Genomic DNA, 22,359 nt, shown 5'->3' on the forward strand with positions numbered 1-22,359 from the left:
ATAGTTATTTAAACGGATTCAAATTGCGAGGGAGTTTTCGCCAAGATCTTAGCAATTTCAAATTAATGCATATGATTGGTATATTTTCTATCCAAGTTTCAGTATTTATATGCTCAGAGTTATTTTTCCTTAAATATAGCGGACTTTTATTCATACCAAAATTTGAATTGGCTACAGCGAGGATTTTAACGAAATATGACTAATCGCCTAAACAAAATAGAAAAAACAATTTAAGGATAAACACCTTTTTATTTTTCCTGAATTTCCGATCTAATAACATTATATTGTTGAAAATAAACAATTTAATACGAAATTGTTCAGGAATTTTCTTCGTCAGCTGTAGCTTAACATCTGAGCTAGAATGATTTATTTGGAAAACTAACATTGAAAATTGAGGAATATCGTATACAATACTACTACTTAAAGTACAAGTATTCTGAAGCTGGTAGATTTCTTAACTATCAGTGCATGAAACTAATAACTAATTTCAAGCCATACAGTTGAAAGAACAAAATCATGTTAAGAATCAGTGCGGATTTTGCTTTTCAGGCGTTAAAAAAAGTTGTCATGGAAGAAGGAATAAACCATTTAGCCTTTATGCTACTTTTAATTACTAGATATAGAAAATCAGTTCAGTCGTTTTTAAATAATTAAGAAATATATGTTTAAATATTACCAGCAGAAAGATGCATATTAACCGTGGCTTTAAAATAGATAAAGGGCTAAAGATAAATAACCCGCCTTCATTATATTTGAATTAAAAAAACCTTGAGGTAAGAAAATTTTCGCTATGAATGGCATTGGAGCCGATCCTTCAGTTATTGTCAGTGAATGTTTTACACATTGGATCAAAGATTTATTCAAAAATCTTAGAAGGAAGTTGGTAGTAATCTTGGCAAATGTTATTTATCTCGTAATTTCGTGAAACTTAATACCTAAGAGTCTGAAAACAAATTTAAAGATTTTAGCAAACAGGTGGGCTATTAAAACAATGAATTGGATGTATTTAGTAATTTAGGAAAAGAAATATCGGTTGATCCTTGAATTTCCTTATGAATGACGATCAGTATTCGTCTTTGATGACCATCTGTTGAAAAACGCTACGGCTAATAGAATGTATTGAAAACCGCCAACTTCTTGGAAGTATCATCGCTGATGCCGAAAATCTCAAAGACAGCTGAAAGAATCGCATTGCACGAAGCCTCAATACACAGAACGAGTCATCTTAAACGTACACAACGCCCCTTCCACTTGAGCAGGCATGTCAAACTCAGTATCTGAAGTGGGCCAAAATAGTCAGCGTACACTATTGCAGGCCGCAATAGAAAAGCAATTTTCATACTTAATGGCGTATTTAAAAAGTGAGTAAACAGAGGAATCGTATGTAATACTGTAACACTTAAAAAATAGAGCATCAGGAAATTCGTACAAAAGATTGACACCTATTTTTTCCAATGCCGGATTTGTTTCCTGCAATCAGCTTTCGAATATCTGAAAACTTGCTACTCGCACTAGTGATTTTCAAACAGAGTTCAGACAGATATCTGTTAACCTAAATTTCGCTGAACCTAAATTTCGCTTGTTCCTTTTCATTAATGAAAAATTCGTTTATATTGATAAGTGTGATTGAACATGGAAATCACCATTGAATTTTTACTTTACAACTGAGTCGAACTGAATTTCTCTCAATTCCATTTTAACTATAAGAAATTTTTTAAATCACGGAGAGGATATGGCTTATCTTTCATGTTTTTAATAGACTTAATGACACTAAATGGGCTGGCACTTTCTAAATGTCAGTTGAGAAAATGTTAATGTAAAAGAACCTTTTCATTCATCCTTTTTTAGTAACCGAGGTTATACGTATATGTGTCTTTGATATTCAGTTTAATTCCTTTTTTTTTATTAATGTATTATAACTATACCCTTTGTTATTTTCTCGGGAGGGAGCTGAGGGCCACATGCGACCCTCAAGTTTGACATGCCTACTTTTGGACATCTGCTGAGTTACCCTTATCAGTATCTTTAACGTTCTCGCGGGTATTCATTCTCTACATTTAGCGGCTCACAGAGAAAGCCCCCGGGTTCTTCCTATCACAACACCAAACAGATTTGTTAATATTGTCGGCCACATTGCCTCCAGAGCTTTTCCGTGTCAGCAAAATAGCTTCAGTAAATTAGTATTTCCAATAATACAGTGTCAACATATTTCCCATATAATATCTTCTAACTAGTTAAACACTATGCAATACCTTCAGTTGCATTAATATATTTTATATAATTACTTCCGTTTTTTGGCGTATTTTTCCTGTATAATTTTAGCTTCATCATTTATTTTCAGATTATAATAATTTGCAGTAGCGCATCATCTGAATCTGAAGTTTTCCCATGCATAACCTGCATTAGTGTTTGCATATTGTAAATCAGCACACATGCACTTACATTCTTGTATAAGCTAATGTGCAATTCTTTACAATCGCAGTACATAAATATTTGTACTTATTTCACCTGGTCCCTGCGTATGCACCTTGCCTTTACTGTATTTGTATGCTTTACATTTACTGTAATAGTGAAAAATACCTAAAATATTTCATTAAAAGAACTATAATATACTGCAGAGTTGCAAAGCTTATTGTAATTTAGTATTTACAACATTTTTTTAAATTCAATTATTTAACTTTTGATAAATATAACTATGCGCATGTTATACTATACAAAGTTACTATGTGCAACATGATTTTTTTTTTCATTAGTTCGGTGTCCCCTTGCAGGTAATAGTAAGTAACTTGTTCTCAATATAAGCAGTCATTAAAATTCTCCACTAAATCAGTAGCAGGGTCATTATCATGTAGTTTTCTTCCTTGTTCCAGTCCTTCTTTCTGTATTTACCTCACCCGACATTATCAAGACCCGAACAACATATTGCTATGTTCTACTTTATTTTATCGAACGGAATCAACAGCCGCCCAAGTAGTGGCTACTGCGGTACCGAAGGGCCCGGTTCGAATTCCGAAGAAAGAATAGATGTTTGTAAATGTATAGAGTCTTCGCGGCTTAAGGGCATTATAAATATAGGGCGATCCAAAAGTTCTCATGTGGTTTGGTGGTAGGGAAGAGGGCTGGGGCGGACCTTCCACCCCCTTCCTAGGTGCTTTTCCTCAAATTTGGAGTGGAGTAGAAGTCCAACCTCCTTGAGGCTCTGGCAACCATTCTTCCATCAAATTCACGGACAAGACAACAACGGACCCAACAGGTTAATGAGCACCTTACCCAGTGCATCAGCTATTCTTTCGATTGCGAAGACAAAGTGCGTGGATAAATTATCAAATCTTACCACTCGAAACTAAAGATCCAAACATACTTTTAAGTCGTATTTTATATAAAAGCACATATGGACTATTTTTCTTGGAATTTACTTTATAATCTCGAGGTGTAAACGACCATTCATTAACTTAAATTTTATTTTAATTAAGTGGATCGCAGATCTCTACGTCATTCACCTTGCATGCCATTCAGAATTTATTTTACAAAGTCATACACATAAAACCCGCGCATAAATTTTAGAAAAATTTAAAGGTGATAGGAAAGTTTTTAGCTCTGACATGAATTCAAAATCTCAAAAGATGAAATCTTAATATTCTTTCTTAGATGAGTCGAATACTTGAGAATAAAACTTGTCTCAGGACCTATTTTAATAATCAGGGATTTAAAATTGCAATTGTTAACTTCCCAGTTCAATTGAGATAAAGTGGACATTATGTCAGTTGCACGCCTTAATGATTCCATTTCTCGTAAGCACTTTAAAAGACTCAGTTATTGCAATGAAGTGCTTTTCACCACGGCAAACAATAGATTTCGGAAAATGAGTTACTACTTCCCAAGTAAAAGAATAAAGCATTAAAAAATACAGAATTTATCATCTGAAGGTGTAGAAACATGCTTTGGAAATACAATATTTTGTTAAATTTTTGAAGTCTTTTCAGCTCTGAACACATTTAGTCTTAATGCTACCGAAAATATTAACAGCTGCTGTCACTATATAGTCTTTGAAATCCGTTAAAAAAGTAACCTGACGCTCATTTGAAATTTCCTGAGCTATCACATTACGTTGATCGATTAAGGCAAAAGCATATAGGCAGTTGAGTTATTCTTAACTGCGTATAGGTGGATGCTTTCTTGGAGGACTTTCTCGCTCGCATCCAAGTTACACATGGGTCAACTCCCATGCAGTTCAGCGATTCAAGCCCGAGTCGAAATACCAGTGTTCAACGATTCTACCTAGTGCAGCCGCTGGGGTCTTTAAGCAATCAAAGCAAGTATGATAATACCTATAGTGGAGGAAAAAGGCATTTGAACAATAAAAATTTATGAAATAATTTTATTGCAAATGGCGTAAATTAAATGTTTATATAGCAACTAATTGAAAATGGCTTATGTAATAATGAACAACTATCACAAAATTTTGTCCCCGATAAACGAAATTACATCCGTTGTCAGAAAAGTTCCAGGACAAATTTTATTTCTGAGTTTGCAATATTAAAAAGGAACAAATGTTTTCATGTTGTCTGGTATATATTCGTAATTGACATGACCTTGCGCATGTTTACGCTCAAGCTTACTAGGAGGCAGGGCTGTGCTTAGCAACACACTATTCGGAATGTCGACTTATTCTTTAAGGTCATACAATGGATGCTGATTATGAGCAAAGAGTGAACATAAAGTTCTGCGTTATGCTTATGGTTCTGCGTTATGCTGCACTAATGAAACTTATAACATGATTAATGAAGCAGATGCAAGCGAGGCACTTTCAAAAAGCCGTGTTTTCGAGTGGCACAAAGGATTTTGTGAAGGCAGAGATTCATTGCAAGACGATGCCAGGAGCTGTTCGCCCGTCTATAACACATATCGATGCAAACGTGGAGCGTGTAAGGTAGTTATTGCAAGAATACCGTCGTGCAACTATGCGTATGATACCAGAAGAATGAATTTTAATCATGATGTGCCTCATAATATTTTACGCGAAAATTTAGGGAAACAAACTTCAATGCAAGAATCGTCCCTCACTCACTGACAAATGAACAGAAAGAGGAAAGACTAAGAATATCTGTTGCATTATTGGACACATGTGATCCCACATTTATGTTACAGAATATTGTGATTTTTTCTTGTTTTCGTGAGTGAAAAGGTGACTGAAAGAAAGCTTCATCATGATTATTGCAGACATCCAACGGACTGTGACAAATCAGCTTGCGACCATCGGAGTTCAAAATTTCCCTGCTTGCTTCCAAGACCTCCAGAAACGTTGGCAGTTGCGTGTAGATAGCCAAAGGTACTTCTTTGATAGCAGCTAGGATAAATACTTTATAAATGCAATTCTCTACGATCTTTATCCTGGAACTTTTTTGACAAAGGATGTATGCAAATTTCCAAAGGCAGAAAAGCGTTTTGAACAACCAATGAAAAAGGTGGCAACTTGCTTAAGTACTAAAAGTAAAAGAAAAATTCAATTTGTTTTAGAATATTCTATTATTCAAATTCCTTTTTTATTATAAATTTAGGACTTTGAAATGTGTGGTAAGCAGAATGAGTTGACTGTAGTAATGCGCGATAGAATTGTAAATTTAAGAAATAATGGCTCTACTTGTCGTGAAATAGCAAACATTTTGCGATCAACTGTTTACTATATGTTTAAATAAACATAAATCGACTAGGAGTATCAAAGAGAAAGAGAGCAAGGCAGCCAAAATGTTCTTACAGCAAGAGAAAGAATAATTGAGAAATCAGTTACAAAAATCACCTTTTAGTAATGTAAAAATATCTAATGCCCTTGTTAAAGTGCTTATTAAAAAGTAAGAAATTACCTACATAAATTCAAATAGAAAGAAGTGCAAGGAAAAAACCGTATATAAGTGAAATTAATCCTAAGAAAAGGCTTCATTTTGTAAAATAATACAATAAATTAGCCCTTAGAATTTTTGGATAAACACTTTTCACTGATGAAAGTAAATTTTGTTTATTTGGATCCGATGGAAACAAAACTGTTTGGAGAAAAAATAAAACGGCTCTAATTCTAAAACTGTATGTGCAGCTGTAAAGCATGGTGGCGGAAGTATTATAGTATGGAGTAATATGAACTGGAATGGAACTGAAAATTTGACTACAATTGAGAGGTACTGAGAGATTATTTTATTTCAAAGTATGTCAAAATTGGGTATTAAAGAAGACTTCTAATTCCAAGAAGACAGTTACCCTAAACATGCAGATAGGATTGCAAAAGAATTGCTGTTCTGTAAAGTTCCCCAAAGACTGAACATTCCATTCCAATCACCTGATCTCAACTCGATTCATAATTTGTGGTATTTTTTTGGATCAAGAAGCTACAAAACAAATTTTCAAATAAAAATGAATTCAAAAATATTCTTTTGAAAAAACAGGAATATATATCGTCAAATCTAACTAAAAATTAGAATCAATGCCAAGAATACTACAGGCTGTTTAGAATTTTTATGAAGTATTAAATTTTTAGTGTTGGTTTCATAGAATTTTAAGTTATAATTATTTAGTTCAAATACTTTTTCTCCTTTAATATTTGCATATCTTGATATTTGTGAGTTATGGGTGAAAACACCATTTTTTTATTGATTACCTAAGTTATGTAAACTATCTAGCTAGTATGTAAGAATTTACTTTTACACCATTTGCAATAAAATTATTACATAAACTTGTATTATTCAAATACTTTTTTTCCTACATTTGCCCGTATTTTTAGGTCGAAATGCCAAAATTTGATTTAATGTAAAGTTTACCTGTGAAAGTTTTAAAGACCTCAGTAGTTTGGACTTCTGCTGAGGTATTTAAAACTTTTACATGTAAACTTTAGGAATCAATGTAGGTAGAATTACTAAATTTTTGTGCTTGGCTTTTGAATTTAGATTTTCCTTTAGGTCGGATTATGCAAAATTTTCCTTTTGCATTATCGGACGAAACTCTTTATGTATTAGAAAGTTGCAATATTAGTCACTATTTGTAGAATGTTTCCAAAAAACAAACCCCAAATCGGTAGATTTACTAGAGTTTCTCCGTTTCGTTGGAAAGGAATTTGAAACGAAAATAGGCAGACAAAGCCACAGAAAAGTATTCTGCACGTAACAGCTCATACTGGTAATAAGTACGTTAAACCCCGACTAATACACTTCGGAATAGAGATAGCTATTTTAAAGCTGGAGGTTTATGATTTTACATTTTAAATTTCCGCTATTTCTCCTTTCGGCTGTTGAAATTGCTACAGAATTGAATTTTTATTAAAAATTTTTATTAAAATTCACCGACTAAGTCCCAAAGTATAATTTCACAAATATTCATTAAAGGAGCAGACTTAACTATTAAAAGGTACTTACAAGTTACTTGAAACAGTTTTATGTAAAACTATGTGATAGTTTTTAAAAAATATCACAATCAATATTTCAAAGGAGTTTTCAAGGAGTTTCATGTGCTCGATAAGCAGATGAAATAAAATTCGTACATCAATTCTAGTTACCTGATGTTTTTTTTTTTTTACACCATGCTTAAGGAAAAGAGATCCAGAAGCTTATGCTAATTTTGGTTTGGTTTATGTGATTACGGCAAAGCCTCGAGGGTATTTGCCTAAGGGGAGAGATGCCTTCGTGAATCACTTTCTAAGGGAAACTGGTATACAAGTTAGACGTGCGGAAAACCACGAAAACGCTCATGCAGCCAGCCCGTTCGTGGGGTTAAAATCTCGGACAGAACTACTAGTGTGCAGCGACTTTGGAAACTCAAAATAAAGTACTTTATGCTCAACTACTAAAAATACAAACTATAAACATCTGGCTAAAGTAAATATCCAATTGATCAGTGTTTTGTCAACTTTGTCATATTTTAGCTCGGATGTATCAAGATTGTTTTGCTTTTGTTTGCCGCCAATCCATTCCCCTTTATATTGCACACTTTTAGCACTGTTATGTCTATTAACTTTTCAATGCATTGTGATTGTGTATGAAAATTGCATTTTATGATATTAAAACTACTCTACTGGACAGGAAATGCAAAACGAAATAAACCCGAGACAAAGAAGGCTACACGAGGGAGTGATATTTTGCACTTGCATTACAACACTTCGTGTCTCTGTCTTGAAGTTAGTCATGGAAATCTGAAAAACGAGGGAATCTAGAAACTACAAATACATGAAAAAAGGTTTTATTAAAAAGAAGAAATTTGCTGTGTATAGTTTTGTATAATAAAATTTAAATTTTGTTAAGTTTTAAGAAACTAGGAACGTTCTTTGCGGTCGCTATGATTCAAACTTATGTTCGTGCTGAAACTCAATCTTAAATTTTTTTTTCAAAGTCGGAGAAAATCTGCCATATGGTAATGTATCAATGAATTTGCTTGCAATTTGGAAGAAGCTGCACGATTATCAATAAAGTAACTGACACTTAGATAAAAGTTTACAATTGGATGCCCCGTTTTTTTAACGATCCTTTTTTAACACCAAGATCGGCGCCAGGAAGGTACGATTTCAAGACGTCAAAAAAACAAAATGAGAAGTTAAGGAATTGCACAAACTCGGTGTCCATGTACACATCGATCTCTTTTCGCTTAAATAAAATCGGAGAATTACACAAACTAGGCACTGCGCACTGTCTTAACCGTTTGAGTCCGGTTCACTTGTTTTGTATAGAGAATGCGAAGACGCTGCTGTTGGTTACTATACTTTGCGGAATTATTGAGAGCAGTTGTAGTGATATCAGTAGCAGTTGTTTTATAGGAACTGGAAAATGTTTTCATTTTTTTTTTACCAAGTGTTACATTGATAATTACGAAAATAACCCATGTCAAGTTCTGATTCATTTGAAAGTGACTATGTTATGAGAAGTGATAATGAAGAGTATAGTAATGACCTTGAAAGTGATAGTGGAAGTGACATCATCTTTCGCTCTAAGAGATTACGAGTTATTAGTTATAGCAGTGACGATGAAGTAACTGCAAGTACCTCCGATGACGATATTATTGATGAGTTTTTTTCCGTGGATACAATTTTTTCGAACGAATCGAATACTTTTTCTGAAGTACCTGGACCAAAGCATGCCCCTCCTCCTGATGCGAAACCAATTGAATATTTCAATAATTCTTTTCAATTTTCAATAACTTAATAAAATTTCAATAACTTTCATAAACTTTTTTCAAGTATACTAACCAACAGAAGCGTCTTCGCATACAAAACAAGAGAAGCGCGCTATCGCGCTGCGCCGTATTTTCGGCATACGACAAGTGAAACGCGATAGCGCTTTGCCGGACTCAAACGGTTAAACTACAATTGAAAGAAAGAATCGGTCAAAGTTTTCTGATGTGCAGTGTTCCTCAATGAGAAAAGTTGTCGGAACACTTTGCATAAGGGCTACCTAGAGTAAAAATTTTGTGAACGCTATTATGAGAGGGGCATTGAGATTTTTTTTTATTATGCAAGATTATTTCAGTTTTATGCATGTTATGAAAAGTTAATTTGTTTAAAATTATTGGGTTATCAACGATCTGTAATGTGTTAGAAAATTTGATTAAGAAGTAGGTGTTTTACAATACAATTGTTATTTCAGTATCTAATTCAAGAGTGTTTCGGTTGACCGAAATTTCTGAAATTCTAACAGCAGTGCCAGGTGTACTAACATTAAAGCCGGAAAACTAGCATTCATAAGAAAAGGTACGTGCTGTTCTCTTTCAAAGAGTAGGACTGATGTAATTTGTTCAAATGGGTGGTAGTCGTACCTGTAACTATACATCCAATCATGTATTACGCAGGAAAATATCCTACGTGTTCCTGGAAGGCATATAACTAAATAATGAATATCGTTTTATCACGTTTTTCCCTTTTTATTTTGATTAACACGCCAACATTATAACAAACAAACCTTTCAGGACTTGAAGATAAATTGATATAAATTAACTCTTGAAGATAAATCTTTAACATAAAAGCGTTACAATGAAAGACATTTCAAATGTACACAGATAATTTAACAATTTTATCTAATTGCACGTATCGCAAATCCATCTGCGGCGGTAAGAATTAAAAATAAATTTTCAGAACATTGTTATTATCTATTGTAAAACAAACTATCCGAAAGAAATCTTGCCGAAGATTAAATCTAAGCAAAAATGATTGTGTTGAGAATCTAATAGATAAGAAATTTAAGCCAATAACCACGCTTTCGCATTTAAAGCCAAGACCAGCATTCTTGCATAATAGACTCTCCTTAAATAAGTTTATATCAAATTTAACAGCTCCATTGCGATATAATAATAAATACTCTAAGAAGGTCTTCGCCTCAAACAGGTTTTTTTTTTTTTTTTTTTTTTTTTTTTTATCCAGCTGAAGCATCGGCGCCAACAGCGAAAATGTTTCGAAGGGAAAATTGCACGTAAACAGGTCATAAAAAGGAAGTTCTTATCACTACGCAGAATAAACTAGGTCATCTTGACCCTCCAGGTATACCAGAGGGATAGAGGTATAGAATGGGTCAGGTATCGCATAGTTTAAACCATTTGGACTTTCAGAAGAGTCGGGGGGGGCTACAGCATTTTTTAAACGCACTGTATCTCAATGGGATATTATGACCCTCAAACAAGATTAAAATGCAAGGTGGGCATAAAAAATTCGCTGATATACAAGCTCTTAGCTGCTTATCCGCTTAACGAGTTGAAATAAAATTTCGGATATTGTTATTTGAATGTGTGATCCAGATTGTGATGATTTAAAACAATACAGCTCTGAAGGTTACGGTTACAGTGAAAAAATTCGAAATTTTCGAATGGCAACACTTTTTCCCTGCACAAATTGATCAGCGCATTGAAAAAGAATAAATGCCGTTGGAACGATACGTATGACAAAAATTGCCAGCATGAAACATTTTTAAGGAGGACCATTCCATTGTAAAGGACCATTGATAACGTAAGAGAGAAGAGGGGGGGCTGTTATTGGAATTACAACCTTTCAACGTGTACAGTGTTCAATTCGAGATTCGCCAAAACTGAAATATAACAAAATGTGAAGTTACACCGATACCTTTTGCGATGCTACGTTCGTCATTGTTGTAAAAAACCTCTCGCACGTAGTGCGTTTTCGTCTGCGAAGATGGGCAAGTTGAAAACTTGCAACTCCAATAAGTCTCTCCTCTCTCGTCGTTGTCACTAATTTTTTTCTAATGTTCTTCTTTACAAATATTTTACGTCCAAAATTTTCGTCACCATGTGTACCCTTCCAACGTCTTTTACGGTTTTTCTATGCGCTGATCAATTTGCGCGGGGGGGGGGAAGGAACATATGATTAGAAAAAATATCTACGTATGTTGGGCTTGGCTTAATTTGTCAGTATCATTAACTGATCGCTTGGTTTAGGTTATGCGATTACGGCGAAGCCTTAAGGGCTATCTGCCTGTGGGGAGGGATGCCTTGATGATGCGGGACAGAATGGATGGAGGACTTTCTAAGTGAAATGGGCTCGGATATACGTTACACATAGGGAAAACACGAAAACGCCTATGCAGTAAGCCCATTCGCGGGATTCGAACCTCGGACAACTATCAGAGTTCAGCGACTTTACACTCTGTCACTGGTGGGCGTTAAATTGATGTTGTTGACATCTATTTGATTAAAAGTTCAATGTTGTCATACAGAATTACGTAAAAATGTAAAAAACATTAGACAAATGGGTATTAAAGGTATGAATGGTATTAGAAAATGGGCAACTTTTATGTTGCACCTTTTCAAAAGAGGAAGCAGAAGAGCATTTCGTTCCGATTTCTTATTGCATTTTGTGGCAAGTTAAAAATATATCCTTCATAAAAATGATAGGTATTTATTAATCTTCCGCACTCCCACAAAAAGTCGCCTAAACATTGAGGACTTGGACTAACGAAAAACGTTTGTTTGGCTATGCTTACGGCTCATAATTAAGGTTATGTTCCTAAATAATAAACATTTTATAAGAAAAATTTTGGAAAAATTTATATGGCCATTTTTACAGCCAGTGTATACTGTTCGGTTAAATATAAAGCACGTAAACGCACATGCACCTAAACACATGTGTAGTACTGCACGTGTATAGATTGATTATTGTCGCATATACTCGAAAATATTAATGAAACATGGCAATTCTGCCAAATGTTGAAACGAGAGAGCTGATAATAAAGTATCCAGTTATATATAGTTGAAGAGTCACCAGTAATCGTTACCGTTAAGGTCAGCACGTGCGCCCCTCGACTGCAATTTTGGGAAAGTTAATGATTTTTCGAGGTTCAGTATTCGTCCAGTATTAATACCCAAGCACAACTGCGAGAACGAATTCTTTGTGCTGCAAAATGCAAGTGTGAAATGCAAGTGACCCTTGTTTAGAACGATGCAATACATGTGATAGCCGCTTTGAGATTTGCACCTACTTTAAATAATTTATAATAGATCCTAGTTTATAATAGATAGTATACTTATTATAAACCTATATATATATATACCTAGTTTATAATATATCTTGTAAAATGAAGATAATGACTTCATTTTTTAGGCTTCATTTTTTAGACTTTTTTTTGGCGTGCAAAAGACTTCAAACAAAAGGGCAAAAGACGGGAAAAAATTAGTGGCGGAATCTTTTCTCATGTTTTTTCATCTGGGATGACAAATCTGTCGATATTTCTACCATATTCATCATTTTGAAGATGTTACTTCTACCTTCGTTTCTTTTTATGAGGAAGCATATGCATTTTTGAGTTAATTGTTTATGATGATGGATGATGAAAATCCTTTGTTGTTGGGCATTTAAAGAGATAATGCGAAGAATATATTTGAATGGTTAATGCCGATAGCAAAATTATAAATCGATTTTTTAAGATTACATGAAATGATTACGTTAAATTTATAAGCTTAAGGAATAGATTTTTCCTGCAACGGTAGGCGCTGTGAACTTCTCTCGACCATTTCTTTCTTGAAATTCGGAACCTGCCAAAAATTAGTATCTTCTGGTTTCAGAGCTAATGTTATAAAATTCTTATATTTTAAGGGAAAAGCCAAATGAAGCAGAGAAAGTTATAAAATAAGAAGAGTACGTTATTGATTGCTTTTGCAATCTTATTTTTGCTTAATCGATAACGTCAAAACGAATATCTACCTAAAGGGAAAGACTCTTTCTTAGCGTACTTTTGTCAGGGAAATCAACTTATTCACTATGCCCATGGAGAAAATAAAAATGTTCCTGCAGCCAGACCGTTCGCCAGAAATAGGAATTATAGGTTGGCACAAGAAAAGTCGAATCCAAAGCAAGTGAAGTACATGAACTAGGCGATATTACATCGGGTGGCCCAATATAAACCGGACATAGACTTCATTTGCTCTGTGTTCGGTTTATCTTGTCTGTTTTATCCTCTAGGACAGCGTTTCTCAGTTTTCTTTTACTCGAGTACCCCTTTTCACCTATCATCACAGCTCTGCGTACTCCACCCCCCCCCCCCATTAAGTAGAATTTCTAACAGCTGCAGATGCAGTAATAATAACTAAGAGATTTTTATTTTTAACAGTTATATATGTATAAAGATGTACATTAAGTACATTTGATTAAAATATAAGCACATTTAAGGGGAACCTTGAGTCTGTATGGCAGCGCTCAGTAACGTAAAATTAGGATCGAAAGAGGAAAATTGCAGTCTGACGCCAGAATTTAAGCTGGAAAATCTATTCCTGTGCTTATTTTTTTTTTTTTAGCGTAGGATGAGAAAGCTCTCTACTCTAATCAATGCTTATGAATAGTAACAGAATAGCGACTGCCTTAAATAGTTCAGGATATTCTTCATTCAAGTCGACTCAGAATGAGACGAGGGATTCTCTTTCCAGTTCTAACTTACATGAAGAATCCATTTTTAGTTAAACTTTTTCTCGGACTCGTAAAGAAGATGAATACTGGAGATGCTTTCAACTGAAATGGGAGGCAATGCAGCGGTCATCTGTTACACGTTTGGGAAAATATTTTTCGAAAATTGCCTTCAGTCTATCCAGACGTTACATCATTCAAGATTCAATAGCAGAAATAAAATTGTATTACGGAAAACAATGATTCTTGAAGTATACCTGTTACTGTGTGTCGGGCTGGAGGTCTTACCTTCCTCGACAGGTAATGATCCAGCAGATAAATATGTACCTGAACTGAATTTAAAACATACGTTTCTAAATTTTAATTATTTCCGATTCAATTTAATTATTTTGATTTTTCATAGTGGTTTGGTTTTGTTGAATTATGACAAAGCACTCGAGAGCTATCTGATAAGAGAAGCGATGCCCTTCATGGAGGATTTCCTAACGGAACTTCCTGTCTTGGGAATAGGCCTAAGGGAAACGCTACACATGGGGAAAATTAAGAAAACGCCCACGCAGTCAGCCCATTCGCTGTGATTTGAATCTCGGAACAAACTACCAGTGCTAGGTGACTTTTATCGCGAAGCTGCGGGTGGGCTGATTTTTCATAACGAAATATCTCGATTGGAAATGCAAGTTGCTACAAAAGTTTACCTTTTCTTGTATGTTCAATCAATTCAATGACCAACATTACATCATTTTTTCCCCATCGTTTTTGCTTGCTAATACATGGGTATGAAATCCAGTGGCCGGTGTATTACATTTTTTATAATAGGTAGCAAGACTGCGGACTGGAATCCTGGAAAACTAGCCAATCATTTTATGCCTCTTAGAATTTCTTTTCATCGGTAGAATGAAGTAGCACTTTTATAGCCATATTATTAAATCTTTCAAATAATTAATAATAGTAAATAGCTTCGTGTGAACTCCATTTCCTATGATACTTTAATAGTTTTAGTTCCCACTTTTATTTGCTGATAAAGTAAAATAAAATTGCTGAACTAAGTTCTAATGACTCCTTGGCGAAGAACAAACTACGAAACATTTAATTTGCTCTGTTAACTAAATTGTTTGCTAATTAACTTAAATCCTAGTTATTTTAGTGAACACAGCAAAGCACACGAGGTCTGTTTGCTCAATTGATTTGAAATTCTTTTTGAAATACTTTTTAAGAAAAGCTGGCTCGAATTCACGCCTTATTTATACGAGCCGAGTGCATAACCTCACGTGTAAATAATACGTGCAGTTTCCTATAAAGTTCTGTATGAAGATATTCTTCATAATTTGCACTCTTGCTATATGCAAGACAGCATTCAAGTATCAACTTATATGCATAGGCTACTCGCAATAAAAATAGTCACTTGTCTAAAGATTCATTTCATTAAAATAATAATTAAAAATTTTATTTCAAATTCACCTCTCAAAATTTTATTAAAGATCAATTTCCAGCCAGCGTCTTATATTTAAAGTTAGTCTTAAATATTGTTATATTTACATTCATCAAGGTTACTTAGGATACCAGAGGTAGGCCTACAACAAGTGAGCGAGCGGCAAAATCGCTGGAAACTGATAGTTCTGTTCTTTATTTGAATCCTGGCGAACGGGCAGGCTGCGTGAGCGGTTTTGTAGTTTTCCCCATGTGCAACGTGCATACGAGATAGTTCCCTTAGAAAGCCATCTCTTCCCTTAGGCAGATAGCCGTCGAGTGCTTTGCCGTAATAAAATAAACCAAGATAGTAAAGGTATGTTCTGAAAGAGAATTTATTTCATTTAAATAGATAATTTATCTCACGAGGAAAGCCACGAAAATGCACTTTTGAGCCACTTATCCTTCAGAAAAAGACAGATTACGATTAAGCTACCTCTTAGGATAACGTTACTTATTAATTTTATTAGTTTATAAAACTAAACAAACTTTCAAGTAGTATTGTAGTAAATTCCAGAGATCTGTACAATTTCATCCAGACGTGCAATTTCATCTAGACAAGTCAGTTACCTGCTCCGAGGAAAGTTAAGACTAATTCTCACTAATTAATACCCTGAGATTAAGGATTAAACTTAGCGTAGTGTTTATTAGTTCCGGAGATCAGAGCATCTCGCTTCCTGCAGATAACCTTGGCAGTAATCTTGGCAATATCGTGTATATTCCTGATCCTTACTATGGGTTTACTTGTAAATAGCAACGCAGTTTTATTTTGAGCGAAAATATCGGATTTACACGATTATTTGATGAATAAGAAAGTTCAACTAATCTATTTTACTAGGGAAAAAAACACCACCACCGTGCTTATCTTAGTAATTGCTTAATCGGCTGGAGATCGTGACATAACGGGAAAGCGCAGCCCGACAATCGTTTTCGTGAAGAGCTTGCTTGGCTTGCATTCGCTGTAATTAAAAAGCACCATTTGCATTCCCTATAATCTTGAGTAAATGTTACTCGGCTTTTATTCACGTAATGCATGAGGTAAACTTCCTGCAGTCAATCATTCAATAAATACGAATTAGTTCCAGATGAATTGATAGTACTCCCTAGCGCTGATACGTAGTGTATCGTTCAATGATTTGTAAAAAAAAAAAAAAAAAATACGTTGTTGCTTGCACTTATAGAAAAGAGGAGGGGGGACATTTGCACCGTATATGTTTCGGCTCTTACAAATTATGTTCAAACAAAGGGACTGAAATGCCGAAGTATTAAACCCCACTTCAGCGAGCCCCTCCCTTTCGGTATTTAAAGGGAGAAATAACCTGCAAAGTGTGCAGTTTACCAAAATTTTCATCTCGGGAATTTCAGAAATATAACTTGATTAAAGTCAAGATTAAAAGAATGTTCAGCGCTCTTCAATCTTAGGGACAAAACACGAACAACAGACCTATCCTAGTCTTCGAAAAGAACTTCAGAAAGATGCATTTCCGACAGCTTCCAATACCGATAATTAAATAAGGCAAAACATAGGAGAGAATATGCCTAACTCCAATCCATTTCTGATCGAGAGTATTAGGGAAATGAATTGCGAGGCCTTATCCCTTTTCTTATACCATCCTTCTCTGGAGAACACTAGATTTACGAGCTGATAGATTTTAAATGCTCTCATTCAGCAAAGACTTTACGAAAATGGATGCCCTATCCGAAATTTCATCCTTAACAGCGCGTGGGGTTTATCATACCCAAGTGGAATATTCCTAACTTGTGAAACTTAAATCCTGTGCTGCTTTCAGTAGCTGAGTTTCTAGTTGTGGTTGACTTTCAGAACCGCTTTTTCTCTGCCTGTGTGTTTCAGAAAAAGGATTTATCGGTTTTGTTGGAACTGGGAATGAGTCCCTATGAACTGGAGATGCAACACATGTGAGATTTATTAGAAATATTTGAAACCGATGAAGATTGCATTTCGGAAACTGAAGATGAAACTAAGAATATTTTCTACAATGTTTTGGTTTCGAAAAAGATAAAACATTAATTCCTGATGTAAAAAAAAAAAAAAAAAAAAAAAAAAAACTGTTCTTATGCTTTCATCATTTTATAACGATCATACTGTAGATGATACTATTGGAGAAAATAAAACATCAAGAATTATGTTTTAATACGACTAAAGGAGCAGTGGATATGGGGGATGAAATGTCGGCCAATTATTCAATTGCCAGAATAACAAGGAGGTGGCCAATGGTAATTTTCTTTCCTGCACCGAATGTTTCTGTAATAAATGCTTGAATTATATTACATTCAACTGCTAATCCACCAACCAGAAACAAAGTCTGTTTTTGAAGGACTTAGCATTATAATTAATGAAAAAAAGTATTGAACGAAGATCAGAGATTAATACTTTTTCAAGAAATTGACGTACTTCACGCAAAACAAAAGCAGAAGTTTCGACGAAGAATTAAAACGAATACATGAAATTCGAAACAACTAAGTATGAAAGATGTGATAAATTTTTGCCCTCGCGCAAGGACAAGAACGTGAATGCAATGTTTAAAATGTGAAAACATTCTGTGCCAAGAACACATGAATGAATTTCGTTCAAAGTGTGAAGAAATAAAATAAGCACGGTGTATTAGAGATACAATGAAACTTGGCGGCATGATGTTTATTTTTTTTATTATTTTCATTTATCTTAATTTTAACTCTAAGATTATTTCGGAAATTAAATTTTTGAAACCCAATTATTATTCACTTATTTATAATACACGAGAACAACAACAAAAAAAAAAAGTTTTAAAACTAAATAATACTATTTTTATTTTAAATATTGGGGTATGTGATACCCCACGCACCCATTCTAGTAACTTTTCTTGGTGCGACTTCCGCCGGGTTAAGTGTTTGGCGAGTCTGATTCCTTTAACCACTATATAATCAGGATGTCTTTGAGAGGTAAGTGGTTAAGTTATTAAAGTCGAGTTCTTACAGTCCGAAATACAGCAGTATTCAGAGCTTGAGGCAAACATCATCGTGAGAAATTAGTTTATTTTCGATCAACCTATAATAGTTCTTTCCACGCTAAAAATTTAAATTACCGAGATGGCAAAGGAAGAAAAAAGTTCTGGAAGACGATATTACATATTGCGCAAGTAAGGAAAGGGATATCCACACAAAAAGATTCGGTATTAATGTATGAGAATTTATGTTGAAAACATAAAAAAATCTGCTGAAAACAATTTTAATGCATTCATGTATTCCGAATTTTTATTAATTGTAACTGCTGTAATGAACAAGAACCAGTTTTTCCTCTTGTTGCTATCACATGTATCTTTAGCTTAAAATTACCGCTCTCAGAACACCTTTCGTTGCTACCATATAGTTGTTTCTTTGCTTAAAATTGCAGCTCTCAAACTACAAGAAAATAATTAAACTTAATTTTAGTCGCAGAAATTGTTTTTTTTTTTCACTGCTACTGTCTTCTAAGACTTCTTGTGAAAATTTTTATGTACCAGATCCGAGTGGGATAAAATCATTCGAAATAGGTACTGAACTAAAGACATTTTTCTCATGTTTATAGGCTTATCTTAAACATAATCCTTCTTTCGCGAAGTAAATATTAGCCTTAATATTTAAAAACTTAGCGTCTAGCATGGATCACATGCGATGTTAACTATGAAAATCCCTCTTATATATACCATTGGCAAGGGTTTACACAAATACTAATTTCATTCACCAACAAGAATTTATGCAATGTGTACAAAAATTAAATCTAACAACACGGTGCATTTTCTAGGTAACAAATAAGGAAACTATTTCAAGCGAAATTTACTCTAAAGGTTACTTTCCTATGACATATAGGACCTTTCCAAATGTGGACCTGGACATTACTTTCCTAGCATATGCAAGAACTCCTTTCAATAAATATTCTCTAAACAGGAATGTTTTATTACGTAAAAGAAACAAATTCAATTGTTATATTCTGAAAGTAGAAGCTGGAAACTACTGCTCACACGACCAGTCGCAGAACTAATTTTTGAACTGGGTTTAATGTCCACTTTGAGGAACCGGTTGTAATATATTACACGAAAAACAGACTTCCGGGAGAAAAGTTTGAATGGAGTTTCAACAGCTTTTTTTCCTGCAGGAATAATTACATCCGAATCTGATTTGCGAACAAATGCTACAACTTTTATTCATAAATAACCCACAATATATCCAGTATCGAATAATATGAATATGGGGGGTATAATACGAGTTAAAGGAAGGGAAATTTAATTCAATTTATTAATTTAGATCACGGATTTCAGCATTTTCTTTAACATATAGCGAAAGAGGCACAAACAAACAAACTAATGCTTCTAAAATCGTAAATGCAGATTACAAAGCGCTTATATTCAGCATTTCAGTTGCTTACACATTATCAAAAGAAATGTCTCGAAATTTTAATCAGTTATCGCACATCTATCAAATACCATCTACTCATTTTAGGAAAGTAGTAAATAAATCATAGTAGATAACTTAACGCAAAACCGATAACGAATATCTACCGAGGAGACGCTTTCGTGGAGGACTCTAAGAAAAACTGGTTCGTATTTATGTTACAAGTGCGAAAAACTACAAAAACCCCATAGTTTGCTGGATTTGAATCTCTGTCGAATTACCAGCGTTAAGCGGTTTCATTCCTTTGGCAACTGTGAATAATAATAATAGAAACGAACAATAAACTTTGTTACTTCAGAATAAAAGAAAATAGTAAAAGGAAAATACATTTTGAAATAAAATAGTAAAAGAAAAATTTTGGTACTTAAGAATGCATATCTCAAATACTTTACGCATAACAGAACCAAAAAATATATAGGTTTTTTATAAAATTTGTATTTTGTACATTATGCACGAATATCGCTTTTTTCACAGAGCGTAATTTAACATTTTGAAGAATATCTACTGTAAAATAAAGTCTTCAGAGAATTAAGTTTTATTTTTAGCAATTAATGAAATTCTATATTAAAATAAACAAAAACTTACCTGGGAAGCAATACTGCTTAATTCTACTGCCACATCACCACCAGAGTTTCCTACTCCAATAACCAGAACTTTCTTGTCATCATATCCATTAGGTTTCTTGTAGGAATGGGTGTGAATAATTCTTCCTTTAAATTTCTCTTGACCTTGAAATTTCGGAATGATTGGAAAGACATGGTGTCCAGCACATACCATTACACCGTCGAAAACATGTTGCGTGGGTTCTTCGGAGCCCACTTTCTGGACAGTTACTACCCAGCGTCCTGTAAGTTCGTAATCAGGAGCTTGTTCAACTTTTTTAACTTCGTGTTGGAAGTGAATATGACGTGCAAGATCGTAATTTTTGGCATACATTTCGATGTAACGAATCATTTTCGAATTGTGCATATAATTAGGAAATTCCCTCGGTGGTGGAAAATCACTGAAAGCACTGACTTCCTTGCTGCTGTTGATGATTGTTGATCTCATAACGGAACCCAAACCTTCAACGTCTTCCTCTCTATACCTCCAAAGGCCTCCCAGATTTTTTGTCCATTCGTAACATACAGGTGTCAAGCCTTGTTCTAAACAGGCTTTGATGCCAGTGAGGCCACTGGCCCCTCCACCTATAATACATATCTTCTTCGTCATTGCTTATTTTACTTCTAAGTCAAATGTATTAAAAGACGTCTCTAGAGAAATCACAAATGAAACACTTTAAATGACGTTAAATTAAAACACGGAGTTCAATAAACGTTACACAACCGAGCAGAAGAAAAAATTCGCACTTCACTTCTCCGCTAGGTCAACACCTTACGCACGATGCGAGAAAGAGAGAAGGAATGTCAGGTTTCTTCCTCTCTTCACCATTTTAATCAAACTGTTCTTCCGAAAGGTTGCATGCTGCTGGCGGACGCATTGCGCCAAATAATCCTCGCCAAAGGATTTGAAAGCAGACGAAAAGCGATCGATAGAGAACTTTAATGATAACATGTTAGCATAACTTGTTTGAAACTCTGAAATTTTTCTTTAATTTTATCTGAAATTTTAACGCACAGTTCTAGATTTATTCTGTATTTTAATTTTCACCTATCACTAATGGCAACGTATGCAAATTTCACAAACAAAAATGTCTAATTCTATTTTGAATCTTTTGAACTTAAATTATGAAATATTAAGTTCGTTTTTTACATTTTGTATTTTAGTATTCTTCTATAAAACATAATTCATTAAACAGAATTCTTATGCAGATGGATTTATATAATTTGGTAGGATCTTTCCTGTTGGCGCTTTTATCGCCCTTTTGATTTCATTTCAATCTTAGCTTGAAAACTTTATTGAATTATATTATCTAAAAACAAAGATAATAAAATCAATTTAATAATAAATGTGAAAGAATGAAATTATTAAATAAATAAAAAGTATCTGATATCGACACCACAAGATGGCGTATTAAATTATGCACGGTTTTTGCTGCACTTAGATTAAACTTATTTTCTCGAATTATTCTAAATTAACCGATCTCTCATGGCAAATTGAAAATAACATCGAACTTCAAATTTGGAAGTTAAATACCCCGGTCAATTTTTGTCGTCTGGGAGTCAAACATCTTATAATTTTATTTTTTAATAAACAGAATAAAACTTTCCAAAATATAAGTATAGGTCACATTAAAAGGTGAATATCGTTATTTGTAGAAAAACTATTATTTTTTTAAATCTGATATTGCCGAAATGAATATTTTCTTCATTCAAAATACTTCTGTAATTGGTAGTATATGACTAAGAACAACGATTGCAAAAATAAAGACCGGGTACGGACTATTAAGCCCGATCATTTCATTACGGCAAAGCGTTCGAGGGCTATTTGTCTATTTATGACGGGTAAGGGTTTGAATATATATATATATATATAATTTGGAAAAAATATTTGTAATAAGGACTTAAAAAATATTTCCTGCGCATAATGCTGCTACGATATATAATTTTTAATTATAGATTAAGTTAAAAACTAAGCAGGCAAAAGGAAAACAAGAG

At 34.0% G+C, this 22,359-nt stretch overlaps 1 protein-coding gene across 1 annotated transcript in view; it reads right to left on the reverse strand.

Moving 5' to 3' along the window:
• LOC118187816 (flavin-containing monooxygenase 5-like) overlaps positions 1 to 21,181 on the reverse strand; it is a 37,446-nt gene extending 16,265 nt beyond the window's left edge. The window contains exon 1 of the mRNA XM_035358096.2: positions 20,348 to 21,181. Within this exon, the coding sequence (XP_035213987.1) occupies positions 20,348 to 20,974 (627 nt within the window). The 5' untranslated portion in view covers positions 20,975 to 21,181. The remainder of the gene's footprint in view (positions 1 to 20,347) is intronic.
• Between the last annotated feature and the right edge of the window lie 1,178 nt (positions 21,182 to 22,359).

The sequence above is a fragment of the Stegodyphus dumicola genome, chromosome 9 (genome assembly GCF_044657685.1).
Source record: "Stegodyphus dumicola isolate Sdum_Otavi_A_Nest chromosome 9, ASM4465768v1".
Classification (NCBI taxonomy): Eukaryota; Metazoa; Arthropoda; class Arachnida; order Araneae; family Eresidae; genus Stegodyphus; species Stegodyphus dumicola.